General features: G+C 35.8%; 1 protein-coding gene across 3 annotated transcripts; it reads right to left on the bottom strand.

The window, feature by feature from the left end:
- Positions 1-1,056: 1,056 nt before the first annotated feature.
- On the bottom strand, positions 1,057-12,078 carry LOC126623200 (ACT domain-containing protein ACR3-like). 3 transcript variants are annotated; one of them, XM_050291996.1, is made up of 7 exons: positions 4,967-5,145; positions 4,743-4,792; positions 4,391-4,501; positions 3,519-3,586; positions 2,662-3,282; positions 2,110-2,214; positions 1,057-1,584 (listed from the first exon to the last, which is right to left on the bottom strand). In XM_050291996.1, exons 1-7 carry the CDS (start codon positions 5,035-5,037, stop codon positions 1,261-1,263), a joined length of 1,350 nt encoding a protein of 449 aa, XP_050147953.1. In that variant the 5' UTR covers positions 5,038-5,145; the 3' UTR covers positions 1,057-1,260. The 3 variants fall into 3 exon arrangements, 1 of the variants encoding a protein (XP_050147953.1); XR_007623694.1 differs by lacking the exons at positions 1,057-1,584; positions 2,110-2,214; positions 2,662-3,282; positions 3,519-3,586; positions 4,391-4,501 and adding exons at positions 9,709-9,828; positions 11,664-11,731; positions 11,959-12,078 and having other exon boundaries at positions 4,711-4,792; positions 4,967-5,075; XR_007623695.1 differs by lacking the exons at positions 1,057-1,584; positions 2,110-2,214; positions 2,662-3,282; positions 3,519-3,586; positions 4,391-4,501 and adding an exon at positions 5,187-5,215 and having other exon boundaries at positions 4,711-4,792; positions 4,967-5,075.
- Between the last annotated feature and the right edge of the window lie 4,755 nt (positions 12,079-16,833).

Genomic DNA, 16,833 nt, shown 5'->3' with positions numbered 1-16,833 from the left:
GAGTTTCCCTCAAATCAGGAGGTCAATCACATCACAACACGTGTCGACATCAGAAGCCAATCATAGCGCGACACGTGTCAACATCAGAAGCCAATCACAATACGACACGTGTCAATGTCAAAACAAAGCTGGAAACTCTCTTCTATAAAATGAGATCATTCTTCCACAATATTTCCTAATGTCATTTGTACTAAATCATTCACTAGTACTCACTAAAGGAGAGCTTGAACCTATGTACTTGTGTAAACCCTTCATAATTAATGAGAACTCCTATACTCCGTGGACGTAGCCAATCTGGGTGAACCACATACATCTTGTGTTTGTTTCCCTGTCTCTATCCATTTACATACTTATCCACACTAGTGACCGGAGCAATCTAGCGAAGGTCACAAACTTAACACTTTCTGTTGTACCAAAGTCCCCACTGATTTTATGCATCAACAATATAAATTGCAAAATAAAATGACATATAGAATATAAAGTATTAGAACATATTGATAACATAGGGAATAAACATATAATGAGTGTTTATCCAACTATTCAACAAGTCTCTTCATTTTATTGAAAAAAATTAAATGCATAATGAAAGTTATCAATTTTATGTCTAAGTGAGATTCCCAGTGCCTAGGTGGGTCTAGGCAGGTCTAGGTCTAGGTGCCCTTTCTTAATTTTCTAAAACCTAAGGATTAATCGGGGTGGTGGCCAACTGCCTAGCGCCTAGGCGGTGCTGAATAGGGATTTTAGAACAGTGGTGAAAACAAAAACTAAAAACAAAATGGTTATCAAAAGGTCCCACTAAGACTAGGGTTAATAAGTATCAAATAATTGATAAAATCAATAATAAGGGTCTTTTTTATCTCACACTTCAGCAAGATGCACGCATACATTGTCTTACATTCCATTTTGATACATGATACTAATTCAATGACATATTAATTAGATCTAGAATGAACAAAATTTTCTTATTTTAGGTCTAAACTTTTATCTAAACGAGTCAAATTTGCAAAGTCTATAATGGAAGAGTTGGATTGACATATCAAAGCGGCATATGGAAGTATAATCATAAGACTGATCAAGAAAAGGATCAAATGTCAAAACGAAGTAAAAAGAAAGTGTTGCGCAAAGTCCATAAGTTACAAAGTTACAAGCATACATGTTATACAGTGTGTACAAAAGCAGAAACTCTGTCCAGATAACTTCCTGAACAGATTTATTCTTCTGTACATTTTCAATGTACCTCACAGTCATATGGACCTCTTGTCAAGCCAAGAATCTCTCTAACAAGTTCCCAAAGAAGAAGCTTGTCTTAGCCCATCCCTTAGTCTCAGGTGCCTCAGCAGAATTTGTTGGGACTTTCTTCACATTGAACATCATTGTATGCCCGATTTCTTTACGAAGTGCTTCTATTGTTTTTATGTCCACGGGATTCTCTGAAGAATCTCTAACATAAAAGATATTCATTGCTTGCTCCCCAATTGTTGTGACGCCAGCCCTTGTAACTGACAATCCATTCTCCCACAGAATTCTTGTTACTTCAGATAGCAAGCCTACTCTATCCTTTGCACACAGTTCTAGCCTTAGACCCTGAATTTCATGGCAATTGAATCGTCTAAACGGATCAAGAACTCACGTCCTCGTTGTTTCCAACATTAAGTAAAGTTTACAAATACATGTTCATATGAATTGGATGCAGTGGATTATGAAGATATGTTAATGCTTTCAACTTTAAACCAGAAAATGATCTCTTCTGTTGCAATCACTTGCCTGGTTTAATGGATGAATTTATAAATTATGTAACAGCTTTTCCATGTACTATCCTTTTTCTTTGAGAATTCCATCAGGGATTCATTCAAATAAAAAGAAATTCCATTCGGATATTGCGTGTTTAATTGGAGGAAACAATTTAGTTAAGAGGAATTTATGTACTTGATCTCCTGTATAATATTGCAGGAATACATATACAAGTTAAATGCATATCTACCTTTTATGCTGTGTAGCTGCAAGTCCAGGATTGGCTAAAAAAAAATATGTTCTTAAGTTCAAATGTGCATTAACTCGAAGCAAAAGCATTAAAACGAGTGTTAAATTCTGGCTATACTTTTCACTAACCTCGCTTACTCTTCTCCGAATTGCAGCGTCAATACATTTGACAACCCTTTCCTTCTCTCCTTCAGTATCGAGGGTGCAACCATCCATGTGACGAATAAAATACTCCTGCAGTTAACTATATGCATCAGTTAAGGTACTTTAATCATTATTCTCAAGCAGTTTCAAAATATGGTGAAGTCAACGAGATGATGGAATTAATTAGAGACTTAGCATAGAATGTATACAACAACAAAAATAACGTCGTCTTATCTCACTAAGTGAGGCCGGCTGCATGAATTCTAAAATGCCACTACGCTCGGTTTTACACCAAGTCTTTCGTTAGGTATAAGTACTCCATGTCTTTTTTTAGGGTCTCTTTCCAAATCTTCCTAGATCTTCCTTTACCCCTTTTGCCTTGATTCTCATAATGTATAAAAGAATATTTTCTTTTCATACGCCATAGAATGAATTTCAGGAAAACAGAAAAGCAACCACCTAAAATTGATCTGTTGTAGAAACATAGTTTCAAGAACTTGAAAATCGGCAAACAGATGAGCATGAGATTGAATGTACCTGTGATGCGTATGGGCCATCAGATGAAATGGAGGCATGGAAAACAACGTACTGCATATCTGTGAGTGTGCATACGATGTCAAACATGAGCTTTGCACGGTCTTTGCACCGCACACTAACCACCGAGTACCCCTTTTCTTCACAACGCTCAATGGTGATCTTTGGTTGGAAGCAGGGAGGAAAGTGATCAACTTCATTTGCCAGTCCACCACCCTCATAATCCCTATCAGCAAACAACATCTGGTGGAGCCGCCTATCAACATGGGTGAATCCCATAGAGAAGCTAGTGTGACCAACTTTCTCATCGTCCTCACACCCGCGTAGGATGTTCTTTAGCTGCTCCTCCATAGTAGATAATCTGGCTTTATCCTCCACAGGTTGGCATGCAGTATTATCATTGACATACACAACGCAAGCTATTCGTCTGTTGTGTGTCCATACTTCGGCAGCAATTACATTAAAGTGAAGGTTGGCAAGGACAGCAGAGATCTCAGATAAGAGACCTGGTCGGTCTTTGCCAATAAGCTCAATGGCTGTATGATCCCCGAAAGAGTGCACTCCAACCCGTTTTCCTGGCCAATCATTCAGCACGTCTGTGATATGGCCCTTTGGTCCCAAAGCCTATGCATGCCACGAATCATAGACAACATCGCTCTTAATATTATTACGTGAAAGAAATGCTTTATAAAAACCAAAAGAAAAAAGCGGAAACCCTTTATGCACGGTGCTATTCGGACAATTCACGAGCCTGCATTTTCTAGTAAAGCAACATTTGGAAAGGAGAGAATCTTGATGCAGATGATGATCGCATAAACACAAGAAAGCATGTGGCATTAAAAAAGCACCAAGGAGCTTACCTTCTCTATGTAGTCAATGGTTTTGCTGTCTGTAACTTTTTTTCCTTGCTGATCCGTGACGTGAAATACTGTTTATTAAAGAACACAAAATGTCAAATTCATTAGTATACACGCGCGTGCACATAATGAGTTGTTGCGGACTCCTGTTCTATGCAAGACTTGATATGGGTGGATAATCGTGTGGAATATTTATCCTATTACCGCATATAGTGCTTATGGACCTGTGGTCTCCAAGTCACTTGTGAATTGCTTGGAAATCCAGTTGGGGTTTGAAATATTAACTTAGCATATCTTGTGCCCAGTAAGTTTTAGTGAATTTGAATAATATGGGCAAAAGGGGTTTCCTATTATATTATGGATTTAATTAATAAATTATAGATGCATAAGGATTCCTAATGGGCTTATGATGCGCATACGCGGTTAGGGTTATGTATTCTATATAAGTAAGGGTCCTTATTAGTGCTATGTTACACCTAATACTCCCTACTCGGTATTGTAACCTAATGTGTAGAAACGAATAGACGAACTCTTGTTAGCACGCGTTGAGGGATTCAACAACAAACAACAAGAACAAGATGTCTTTGGAACTCAGCGATTCAGGTTAATACTCTAGCGTGTTTTAATTATATGAACACTTTAGGTTAACAAATCAAATGTTTATGCATTAACGAGTTTAAATCAACAACTGTCGATTCAACAAGGTCGACCTCGTACTTATTAAAAGAGTTTAAATCAAGAACTGTCGATTCAGCAAGGCAATTTTTTTTTTCCGCAGAGGAATACAAATAAGTAAAATATTTACCAGTTCAAAAGAGGATTTGGAGCCAAGACGACTAAGTATCAAAGAATAATCAGGCAGAAATTATGCATACCATCCATGAACCATCCACCATCTGAGGAGATATAGGCCTTGGTGATTATGAGGTCAAGGTCTGTCAAGATTTGCACGACTTCAAGCAGAATTCCCGGTTTGTTGACACTATATCAACCTACACATGCATTTCATACCCCCCACACCAATTTCAACATGATGGCTGGATTGATATATGTTTACTGAGTGTAATTTAAAAAGGAAGCAAATTAAATCCCGTCTTTGGTTGGTTTTCCGGTAGTTTGGAAGACTTGTATTGCATTCAGAGTTAAATTAACCTCTATGAATTTCATACATGACTGCGAGAATCTAGTGTCAGCAGAAAGCGTAATTCTAACGATTAAAAGGAAAAATCACCTTGACTAGAGTACAGTCACTGCAGCTAGAGTTGTCTACGGAGACCCTGCAAACAAATCGTACAGCAATGTAAAATAATTAGAAGATAATATATATGGAACTGTTATTATTACTCCAAAATATTCACGCACATTCTAAAAAATAACAATCTCGCTGAATGAAATGGTGAAACCTGAATAGAATTTTGCTTAAATCGTTCATACGCACCCAGAGAGAATACCTTGGGGGATTGATTCTTGTGCTCAGGTTCTCATACTCAGGATCAAAGTATGGCGAACAAACTCTAGCCATTTAAGTCACCACTTCTTCAATCAACCTCAAATTCTTTCCTGTGACATAGAATAGCTCAGACTACCGTGTTAACGAATTATAACTTGGTTAATAAACAATTTTATATTTGTACATTCTATTGAACTCAATGCTGATACTAATGCACGCACCAAGAAAACGAAAAGGGTTATTGTCCTCCGGCACAGCAATAATTACATCTTAATAAGGACATAAATTTTTTTAAATATTCACGGAGTGACAAAGGTTAATAAAAGAGATGAGCTTAGCACAAAACGGTATGGGACTATCTTGACCTACGTCAAAGCATACAATGAACCGAATTTTTCTAGAGAAGGAAACAGTTCATCTGTTGATTTTGACCTTGCCATTTAAGCAAGGCTTTACTGCTATACCATAACGGCCTAGATTTCTCTCCTTTTTTGTATAAGAATTTGTATTTTCAGGAAGCTGTGCATGTTAACAAATTAGACGTACATGAATCGAAATTTTGTATAAAAACAAACATTGTCCCTTCATAAATTTCATCCAATAAGATTACAGGCAAACAAGCATGGCTGTGCATATTAGAAGTGCAGTGGTGTTAACATTTCTTCTGATGCTAACAAGTACATGTTACGCCGATATCATCAATCCCATAACTCATGTCACAATTATTAACTATTTGCGTAATGGTCGCGATCTTACTGTTCACTGTAAGTCCGCGGATGATGATGTTGGTGTTCATGTGATACCCCCTAATGGGTCCTTTGAGTTCCATTTTCGACCAAATTTTTGGAATTCAACGCAATATTATTGCAAATTTGACTGGGAAGGCGGATCTTACTGGTTTGACATATACATACAACTTAGAGACAAGCCTAACTGCGTGAAGAATTGTAATTGGCTCATCATACCAAATGGTGCATGCAGGCAAATTGAAGGAAGGCCTGATTTGGTGGACAGATGCTATCCTTGGAATTCATAATTATTTTGATTAATGTATTAATCTATTAATAATTGCTTGCTTTGTTGAATAAGAGTTTCTCTGTTGGGAGATTAGTGAAGCAAACCTAGCTTCAAATATCATGTCTCTTTGTTTCTTACAAAACAAGATAAATGAGATCTTTGGTTATGAGCCTTATTATTTTTCTTATTTTTTTTTTACAATTGTATTCCAATTTATGTTTGATCATATTTTGAAGCTAACATAAATTTAAAGAGTTAATTAACACTCTAATACAAAGTCATCATCCACTCAAAACATGTAAAAATATTAGAGAATAATCACTCGAATGAGTGCAAAAAGAAAATTTTGGAATTGGAGTGTTAACAACCATGATTTATTGGAGGTTTTAATGAAAATAGCTTAAAATAACAAAAATTTAATGAAAAACACTTGGTGAATTTTTATTATAGAGACAACAAAAAAAGCGGTGGTATTTTCGTAAATAAATTGAAGTTTGGTGATAGTATCGAATAAGTTGAAGTTTGAAAAAAGAGACAGTGACAATTTTCACAAATAAGTTGAATTTTGGTGGCACCGACATTAAGGAAAACTAATGAAAAGGGTTTGAAAACTTTGAGTTTTAACGATAAGGACAAAATAAAGAGTAAAATGAATAGTACTAGGATTGACTTTTTAGTATAAAAATATGGTTTTTCGTTAAAGTGAACAGTACCAGGAGCTTTTCGTTAAAGTTCCCTTGATTTTAATTGTTAAGAACACACCTATTATTATAAAAATTAAAATTAAATTAAATGAAAAAATAAAATAAAAAACACTAATTTTACTTACCCAAGCTACCCTCATACCCCATATTATCCCCATGTATAGTAGGGATTGGCTCAAATGATTTTATAAAAAAATAAACCTTCGTTTGACCCCTTGAACTCTTATCCTAGTTGAAATCGACTCCCTGAACTATTTTTGTCAAATTAATCGCTTGAATTATTTGAAATTATCCAATTAACCCCTCACCATCAAATACTAGCACACCTTTACTCTATATTTGATGACAAAGTGAATGCAATTTTATCGAATCAAGGTTAATTGATTAATTTCAAAAAGTTCAAGGAGTTAATTTACCAAAAAGATAATTCAGAGGGTCAGTTTCAACTGGGATAATACTTTAGGAAGTCAAACGACAATGTACTCTTTTAAAAATTTAGTAGCTTAACCGAAGCAACATAAATTTTTATTAGAGATGCCAAAGTTGTTTATATTTTCGGCAAGCATCTACCGAATTAGTGATTCAGCATGTCAATAACAAAACTATGCACCCTTTTCAATAGATATCTATTGAAAATATAGTTTAGGAGGTGAAACGATAGTGTACTCTTTTAAAAGTTTAGTAGCTTTAACCGAAGCAACGTAAATTTTTATTAGAGATGCCAAAGTTTATATTTTCGGCAAGCATCTACCGAATTGGTGATTCAGCATGCCAATAACAAAACTATGCACCCTTTTCAATAGGTATCTACTGAAAATATATAAAGTTTCACCAAACTCCTACATAAGTGGTGCATATTTTCAAGGGAACTTTAACGAAAAGCTCCCGGTACTGTTCACTTTAACGAAAAACCACATTTTTACACTAAAAAGTCAATCCTGGTACTATTCACTTTACCCTTTATTTTGTCCTTATCATTAAAACTCAAAGTTTTCAAGCCATTTTCATTAGTTTTCCTTATTTTCAATAGGCTCCAACTTAAAAGTACATAACGAATGAAATGTAAAAGTTTTTAACATGAGTTTATCGAAATATCTGCACCTTTTCAGTCGAGACCTAACGAAAAACTATATCAGGATTTAGGATTTTAGAAACAGTAAGACAACATTCAAATTGAATGCAAAATGAAAAAAAAAAATATGAAGCCATACCTCATGTAAAGTATTCAGACTTTCAATTTTATATTTCATACATAAAAATGAACTTTTTTCATTAATATTCAGATTATAAAAGTTTATTTAAAAACCTACCTAAATAGTCAGTTCATATTAAGGCATACATGTCATTTTAAGTGGGATGTATTCAACGAAATTTGAGGTGTCAATAAAACAACCCATAATTTATTTAAAGTTTGAGTGATTAGACACGTGACAAGTGATTGATTGTCTTAGTAGTTAAAAACTTCCTCTTTAACCCGCTATGTTCCGAGTTTAGACCCTTCTTCTTCCACGCAATATTATTGCAAATTTGATTGGGAAGACGGATCTTAATGGTTTGATATTTACGTACAACTAAGAGACAAACCTAACTGCGTCAAGAAATATGAGTGGCTCATAATGCCGAACGGTGCATGCCGGCTAATTGAAGGAAGGCCAGATTTGGTGGACAAGTGCTATCCTTGGAATGAGAGTACAAATCTTTTACACTCAAAACCGTCTGTGGCCTATTTGTGACTTATCACATTTGTTAACACTTGATCATTTATTTAAATCTACTCATCAATATTAACTCTTCAACTTATCTTCTTAATAAAAAAAAATTAAAAAAAAATAAAGTCAAAATGACACGAGTCACTCAAATAAATAAGCCACATATAGTCTATAAAGAGTTTTGGTTATGAAAATTTGAACTCATGGAATGATGCCCCTTCATAATAACTTTGATTAATGTATCTTTATTCTATCAATAAAGTTTGCTTTGTTGTATAAGGGTTTCTCTTGGGAGATTAGTGAAGCAAGCCTAGCTTTCTTTGTTTCTCATTAGAAAAAAATTAGTGATATCATCTTTTTTATATACAATGATATTCTACATTTAAGAGAAGGGGAATTGGGTTAGATCACATAATGTGCAGGTTACTTACTAAGTATTATACTCAACATAAATAAAATAGATTATCGTCATCTATTTGCGTCGAACATGAGACTCCTCAAGTACAAGTGAAGAGAAATACCACTATAAATAGTATTAGTTGCAAAGATTAATGAGATGATTAATTCGTAATTAATGATGAGTGTTACTATTTTTCTTACGTGAATCACCTTCTAATTACTTATATAATTTCTATTCTTTCTCTTCTTTTATGGAATGAGAGATACAAACTCGATGTTAGATACCGTAGAAGTGGCAACAACACCTTGTATTAGCAGTAAATTTTAGTGTATTTGGAGTACTGTTATGAGGTTTTACAATTTTACTTAAATTATAATACTTTTTTTTTTGGAACAAACGATATTATCTATACCAAGGGAGGTAGGCTTAGCCTCACAATGTGCTAGCAATGGTTCAAATTATCCTTTGGTGATAATCGAACTTAAGATCTATCACTTACAAATGAAAATGAAGACCACCAGATCGTAGTACTAAGTGGTCTCATATTATGTTATATTATTTTGTGTATCTGATCTAACCTAATAAGTCAAAATGGAGTTTCTTTTTGTCAAGATTGGGGTTTTGGGTTGTTTTACTTTTGGTGGCCCATTTCGGCCAATCGTCATTTGTTTGATTTTTATTTTTTTTAGTACAACTGATATTCTATATTAATTCATACTTGAGGAATGAGGATTATAGGGGTTGAACTCAAGACGAAAAGGTTGAAGAGTTTGGCCCTGGTTGCAATCAAAACTTGCAAATTTCATTTCATTTTTAATTTACTGGGTGGACGGGAAAGCAACAAAATTATTTACCCAAAAAAAAAAACAAAAGCTAACTTACTAAATAGCATTGGATATATTAAGGAGAGTACCTTAGGTGAAAAAGAGATCTAAGGGATGTTGGTAGATGACAATAAAATCAGCCCAAGGAGTGCAGGTGGTCTCAAATTGTTGATAAGTACTCTCACTGCCTCACATGGTGGTTCCAAATTCTGCAAACAAAATGACAATGAATCAGTTCTGCAGCCTCAGAACTACCACTTGCAACACATAACAAAGCAAGAAATGTATTGCATTAATAATGTTCAAATAAATCTGAACTATGAGATATTATTTCATGAGATTGTCATACCATCGCTTGATGTAATCTTTATTACTTATTAATAGAATACGCTTTAGTAAAAAAAAAAGAAAAAACTAATGAAAATACTATTATACCCTTTCATGCATAATTGAAAGAAAATATCATAAAATAAATATCATGGGTATTAAGTAATTTTGCACAAAAAAAATTGTTTTTTTTCTTTTCTCACCCACATGTTATCAAAACATGTCTCTAATTTAAAAAATCTAAACTACCTACTATACCTTTTAATACAAAAATGGAAGAAGATATTAGAAAAGAAAATAATGTAGGCCTTAAAGTAATTTTGTATAAACAAGTTTTTACTGTTTTTTTTTCTAAACTTCACAGCTATATCACTTTATCCATACCCTTTCAACTCATTCGGTCTCTTTTTCTCTCTCTCTCTTTCCTAATATTCAACCCCTAATTTTTTGGGATGTCTGCCAACCTGTTAAAAACAAATAACTTCGCTCATAAAAAAGTTAAAATACAAATATTTCTCAACACATAGTGTGTGACCTTTGCTAGTAAAAATAAAAATTACTCTCCCCACCCCCATGTTATCGGTCCCTCACTCCCTCCCTCTTTAACATTTCTCTCCAACTTCTATCTTTAATGTACTTTCCAACAACAAAATAAATCTTTCATATTTATACACCTAGTGCGTGAGCTTCATCTCATATTTAATAAGAATTATGTATCGAGGTGCAACATTTGTATATTAATATTACATCGTATGGTTAAAGAGACATAAATAAACAAGGTGTACGCATAAGAAGAAAACAAGTGTGAGAAAACCATTTCTCTGTCAAATTACCCATTTCACATTTCAGGTTTGAGTAATTTTTAAAATAGGTCTTCGAAATTATCTCTCATGTTGAACCATAACATATTGAAATTTGTCACCAATCTAATTGAATGTTTGATTCTTCGTTAAATTGATGACATACTGAGTGAGATACCCATACTTGAGCTTTCGTTTAAGCCATATTTGCACTACATAGAAAGAAAGAAAAATTAACATTTTGATGGAGAATTAGACGTCAAACAAACGACAAGTGTAAACTATTACAATTTTTAAATCTCATGATGCAATGAGACAGAATTAGAATTTGTGATTCATTTTGAAAACCAAATCAACCGTGACAATTCATCATGCGATGACCTCGCCATAATAATGGGATATCAAATTCTCATGCATCCATGAGAGTTGAATTTAAGATCCTTCTCATTTATAATTAAAGAAAAACATAAATAAACCTTAGTACTCATGGGCTAAAATGAATGTTTCGTCTCTAAAGTGAAAAAAAGGGATAAAAACCCTTAAACAAGTGGTACTGCCCAAAACGTTTTGATGTGACATAAAGACTTGATTCCAAACTTTATCCACCATCATCCGAATCCCCACCGTCCAAGAGAAACAACCCACCCATGAACACATGTCAATGCATTAAGACCGTCCATTCCAAACTTTTAATTGAAAAACCAATAACTTATTTTTGAAAGAAATAATTAGAATAAGGAGAGAGAATGGTACTGAGTAAAAAAGAAAAAAAAAAGTTTTGACAAACTCCACTTGTTCTTATTCCTTTCAACATGCTGTGAGGCTGTAAGAGTGTAATTTCTTTGCACCATAACTTATCAATCCAAACTCTAAACTTAAAACTGCAAATCCTTTTATTTTAAAATAAAAAATCGTACCAGAAATGTACATTTGTATTCGCCTTTCCAACTTCAGCAGAAACAGCCTCCATATTTTGAGCCAAAACCTACAAAATGAAATTAAACAACACAAATCTACGTAAATTTTGATTCAACATCTCTATTTTCTATTAAACTCCTTTAATTGGATTATATTCGGAAACTAAAGAAAGGAAAAAAACAGAAACGGAGCACTCATGCATTAGAATTTAAATTTGTCCTTCAATTCTCAAGAATTCAATTCAAGAAGAAGAAAAAAGGGTATCTGAAGAAGTTGAAGTGCTGTTAGAATTACCTCTGATTTGAGAAGTTTCATCAAATTCCAGAATTGGAGGCAGGGAGTAATCAAAAGGCTTATCAGAAAAACATGATGAAAGTTAAGAGAGAGAGAGAGAGAGAGAGAGAGACAGCGAGAGAGATTATTAGGAGTTGAGAGTAGAATATATGAGAGAGAAATTGAGAAGTGTTTGTTTGGATGCAGTCTTTTGTTGTAAAGTTGCAGTGTCTGTATGTTATGGTGGTGTCTCTATGCTTTTCTACGTTGGATTACCACTCTCTCTCCTTCCCTCCCTCCCACTCTCTCTCTCTCTCTCTCTCTCTCTCTCTCTCTCTCTCTCTTCAAAAATAATAAAAAAGAAAGGAACACTTGGGCATGGCGTGGCGAATAGTGGGGGAAATCGCTTTAAATTCTTAAAATATGAACGAATCAATCATTTCAATTTCGTCCATAAAATGACGCGGCACCAAACGGCTCCTGCCTCTACTTCTCCTACCAGTTTTTGTAACCCTTTGCAAGTGGTTTTGGGAGTGTGCGAAGCACATCGAAAGTGCTTTTATATAGTCCGTACAAAAAAATTAACAGTTAGATTTCGATATAAGTATCTAATGCTCGTACAATTGAGCAGTACGTACTGTTTTAGGTAGATTCATAATGTGCCTAAAATGATTTTAGTAGTGACATTTTAAAGAATGGGTAATACGGTAGGATTTCTAACTTTCAAACTTCGGCGGGCGATTTTGGGGCAGGACACTATTTAATGCTAGGTCGGACTGGACCATTTCGGCCTAAGCATGAATATTTCATGTTTGCAAAATTGGACAATATACACCCTTCATTTATCGACTGTTTTTCCAGTCTCCGTAGGTATTAAAATAGTGTTGAACTCACTTTCAAGTTTTGGTAGATAAGATCAAAGCTCACCTATGGAATTGGAGAGGTAAACTTCTTTTAATGGTAAGATAACTTCAGTTGGTGCAGTATGTTTATGAAAACTTTTTTCTTCATAGTTTTTAGTTTATCAATTGTCAGCGTGCCTTTTAAAACATCTTACTGCTTGTGCATGAAATTTTCTTAGGAGACCTGGCTTCTCAAAAGTTGGTAACTATTGATTGGAGTATGGTATGTGGACCTAAGCAGGAAGGTTGGCTTGGTCTATGTGATTTAGCTTCTTTGGCTAGGATGTTTACAATCCTTTTCTTTGTGGGGCTCTTTTGCTTATCAATGTTTTCCTCTTGTGCCTTAAAAAAAAAGATATCTACTTACGATCTTCTGTGTAGCATGGATTGAAGCATGCTTTGCCTATTCTGAATAATAATAGTCGTTAGATTATTGGTGATAGGAGGTCAGTTTCCTTTTGGTTCGACAAATGGTTGGATGACCCGATTATTAACTCTTCATTATCTCCAGTCATTTCACCTATGATTCTTCCTTGGTTTTCTGATGCTATTGAATCTCAAAGTTGGTCATTGCCAAATTATTTTATAGATTTGTTCCCATCTGTGGTGCAACATATGTTACGTCTTCCTTTGCCTTTAAATGTAAAGGATGACAAATTGATTTGAAAACCTTCGCCTACTGAGATTTTTTTCTTTTTCTTTTGGATATTATCTTATTCGAAGGAAATATAATGGTTGTGCTTGGGCTAAGGTTATTTGGCGACATTTTATTCTGCCTCAACTATCTATTTTGGTTTGACGAATTTTTCATGATAAACTTCCTACTAAGGGTACTATAAATTGACGTGGTATTTCTTTGGCATCCATTTGTTGCTTATGTCATAATTTTGAGGAATCTACTTGTGAAATCCTGTTCCTAGATTTCATTGTTATAATTTACGTATTTGTATTATTGAGATTTTATATTATTTCTTGAGAATTTCTTTTAATTTGTTTGAATTTATTTTAATTTGTTTGAATTTAGATTTTAATTAAACTAGTTACGAAGTTTGAAGTTTGGAAATTAATTACTTAAAATCCGCAGACATTTCAAGGTCACAATTTATATTTTCTAATAGATCTCAAAACCACGAACCCAGAGACGAAAACCGTTTGCGAATCCATATTATAACGGTATAGTTACAAACGTTTGAAGTTGTGTTACTAACCTATAGATTTTAGAAATTATTTAAACTCCCACTTTGAGGGAAAAATCCCAATGAGGTATGTGCGTTTATGGCCAATCAGAAGTAAAGGTTGGGGGAGGACCAATCAGAAAAGAAAGAAAAGAGAGGAAAGGAGAAAAAAGGGGAAGCGGGGGATCCCTCGACTCGGTTGCGGTCCCGACCCGACCCGATCCTCTTCATCTTCTCCGGTCTTGGAAGTCTGATTGCTTACCTTGTCTGTTACCTCATTCGGCAGACCTTCTCACTCAGAGACTTGGAGGACTCCCACTATAGGGTTTGTATCGCGCTTGACCAAGCCCGAAACTACAAGTAAGCTTCAAGTGAAATTGATACATTACCTTGTGCATCTTCACCGGTTAGAGATACCACTCCTGGATGGAGGAAAAGTACTTCAAGAAAAGATGCCACATCTACCTATAACACAGATAAGGCAAGTGAAAACGATACCACACTTTGGTACTTAAAAGTTTCGTGATTACTCAATGGCTTGGATCTTGCAAGTCCCCAACCGAGAAGCTTCCCTCACTCGGGAACTTAGGGGAACACTGTTTGTATCATACTTGACCAACCCCGAAACTACTAAGCACTTGTCAACATTATACCACCAAGGACCCACAAGAGTCTCCCTCCAACCAGGAGGCCAATCACAATGCGACACATGTCAACATCAAAGGCCAATCATAACGTGACATGTGTCGACATCAGAGGCCAATCACAGCACGACACGTGTCAATATCAGAATGAAACTAGAAACTCTCTTCTATAAATAGAGATCATTCTCTCACAATATTTCCTAATATCATTTGTACTAAATCATTCACTAGTACTCACTAAAGGAGAACTTGAACCTATGTACTTATGTAAACCCTTCACAATTAATGAGAACTCCTATACTCCGTGGACGTAGCCAATCTGGGTGAACCACGTACATCTTGTGTTTGCTTCCCTGTCTCTATCCATTTACATACATATCCACACTAGTGACCGAAGCAATCTAGCGAATGTCACAAACTTGACACTTTCTGTTGTACCAAAATCCTCACTGATTTTGTGCATCAACAAACGTAATTAAATGTTAATATCCTTGTGGGTGCAAATTTCCGTCTTCTTCTTCTTGGACAAAATTGCACCTACAAAACAATTAACACCTTAGGTCAAGGCCAAGAGCCTCACGCGTCCACGATGAATGGGGGAGCTTTAGCGGAAGAACCTCTGATGCCAAAGTTAGAATTTAGAGAGAAAAATATTTGGAGAGTTTTTTGGAGTTTTGCAAGAGTGTGAACCTCCTTTTTTAGAAAAAAAAATAGGGTCATATATATAGGGAATGGAGGTGGCCGGCCCTTAGAGGTTTTTTTGTGTGAAAATGGGTGATTTAATTGGTGATTAATGGATTAATTAAGAATTAATCCATTAATTAGCCAATTAATCTCCATTTATATGGAATAATTTGTAGGTTATGATAATTACCTAAGATGAGGATGGATGAGATAATTTGGAATTGGTTACCTTTTTTGGACACTCTTGGCTTGATTAAAGAATGATTGTCCATTGCTCGCGCGTAGGACAACTGGTGTGTCTTAGGGGTAACTTTGTCCTTTTCACCAAAAATCCACATGTCGCCTTGTGATTATTTTTGGCTCCACAAATGCCCCCACACCTGCTGGGCTGTTCGTAGGAATGGGCAACATGTGTAGAGATCTTCTTGCTCTAGGAAACTTAGGAATGCTTCTGGGTGGCGTGGCGACCGGACCGGTGTTCTGGGCTTCTGGGCTTCTGGCGCGCGGGAGAAGAAGAAGCAAGAAGGCAGAAGGCAGAAGGCAGAGGTAGACGAAGGCGATCGAATTCGAAGGTATGGTATGAAAACTGAAAATCCTTACCCAAACAGCGTTGTTTTGGGTATGGATGGTTTTCAAAAAACAAAAAAAAGGGTCTGACAAGGTGCCTGGACGCCCTGAGGAGCGCCTCTGCCGCCTCTGCCGCCTCGGCGTCTCCGGCGAAGCATTTCGCCTACTCCAGCAAAACTGAGGCGTTTGCCTCACCGCCCAGCCTCAAAGGCGCCCTAGGCGCGCCCCGAGGCGAGTTCTTTAAAACATTGGTTTTGATGTAGATTCCCTCTTTAATATGAAATTAGATCCTTTTAGGAAAAAGAAATAAATTTCTCTCAAAGCCTATTTAAGTCCACGTTAAGTGGGTTATTAAATCAACTTTGGAGAGTGATTTATTCTACCCTACAAGAGAGAGAGAAAGAGCTTAGAGGATATTTGTTCCCCCTCCTCTAGCAATTTTCTACATCTTGCCCGTGTAAATGATCATTTTTCGTTGCTTTCTTTGTCTTCTATGTACCGCACCAATGTAATAAAAACTTAATTTCTTCTTGTTTTCTTCTTAGGTGGTGTTGCCACAGGGCAGTCGTCGGGGTGGTACGGCACGTCGGCTGGCAGGGGCCAAGAGTCAACTTGGCATGGGCCAAGGAGGTGATATGGCAGGGGCCATTACTTGAGCAGCTCGGCTTGATTGAAGCCAAGGATTGGTTCGGCATGGGCCGAGGAAGTGGCATGGAATAGGCAATTGTTTGGGCTGCCATGTCTAGGCCGTCTGTTGAAAATGAGGAAACTGCTTGAGTTTGATTTTTCAACTGCCATAGATAGAGCGGTCAAGGATGAAGCTACCAAGATCAGAGTTGCTGAAGATGAAGTGTCGGATGAGTGAACTGTTAAGTGTAAAAGTGGATGTTTCCCCCTAACCATTTGTTGCTTAGTTGATCTTTA

The sequence above is a fragment of the Malus sylvestris genome, chromosome 5 (genome assembly GCF_916048215.2).
Source record: "Malus sylvestris chromosome 5, drMalSylv7.2, whole genome shotgun sequence".
In the NCBI taxonomy this organism is placed as follows: Eukaryota; Viridiplantae; Streptophyta; class Magnoliopsida; order Rosales; family Rosaceae; genus Malus; species Malus sylvestris.
The sequence above is the reverse complement of the archived record's forward strand: the minus strand, read 5'-3'. Positions and strand labels throughout refer to the sequence as shown.

Bases quoted from the DNA above. Each gene is read 5' to 3' on its own strand.
- LOC126623200 (XM_050291996.1), bottom strand. From the start codon at position 5,037: ATGGCTAGAGTTTGTTCGCCATACTTTGATCCTGAGTATGAGAACCTG. The intron at 4,502-4,742 runs TTTTTCCTTTTA...GTGTAGGTTGAT, and splicing joins CTGTACTCTAGTCAAGGTGA to ATAGTGTCAACAAACCGGGA. The intron at 3,587-4,390 runs GTATGCATAATT...TTTAATAAACAG, and splicing joins TGGTGGATGGTTCATGGATG to TATTTCACGTCACGGATCAG.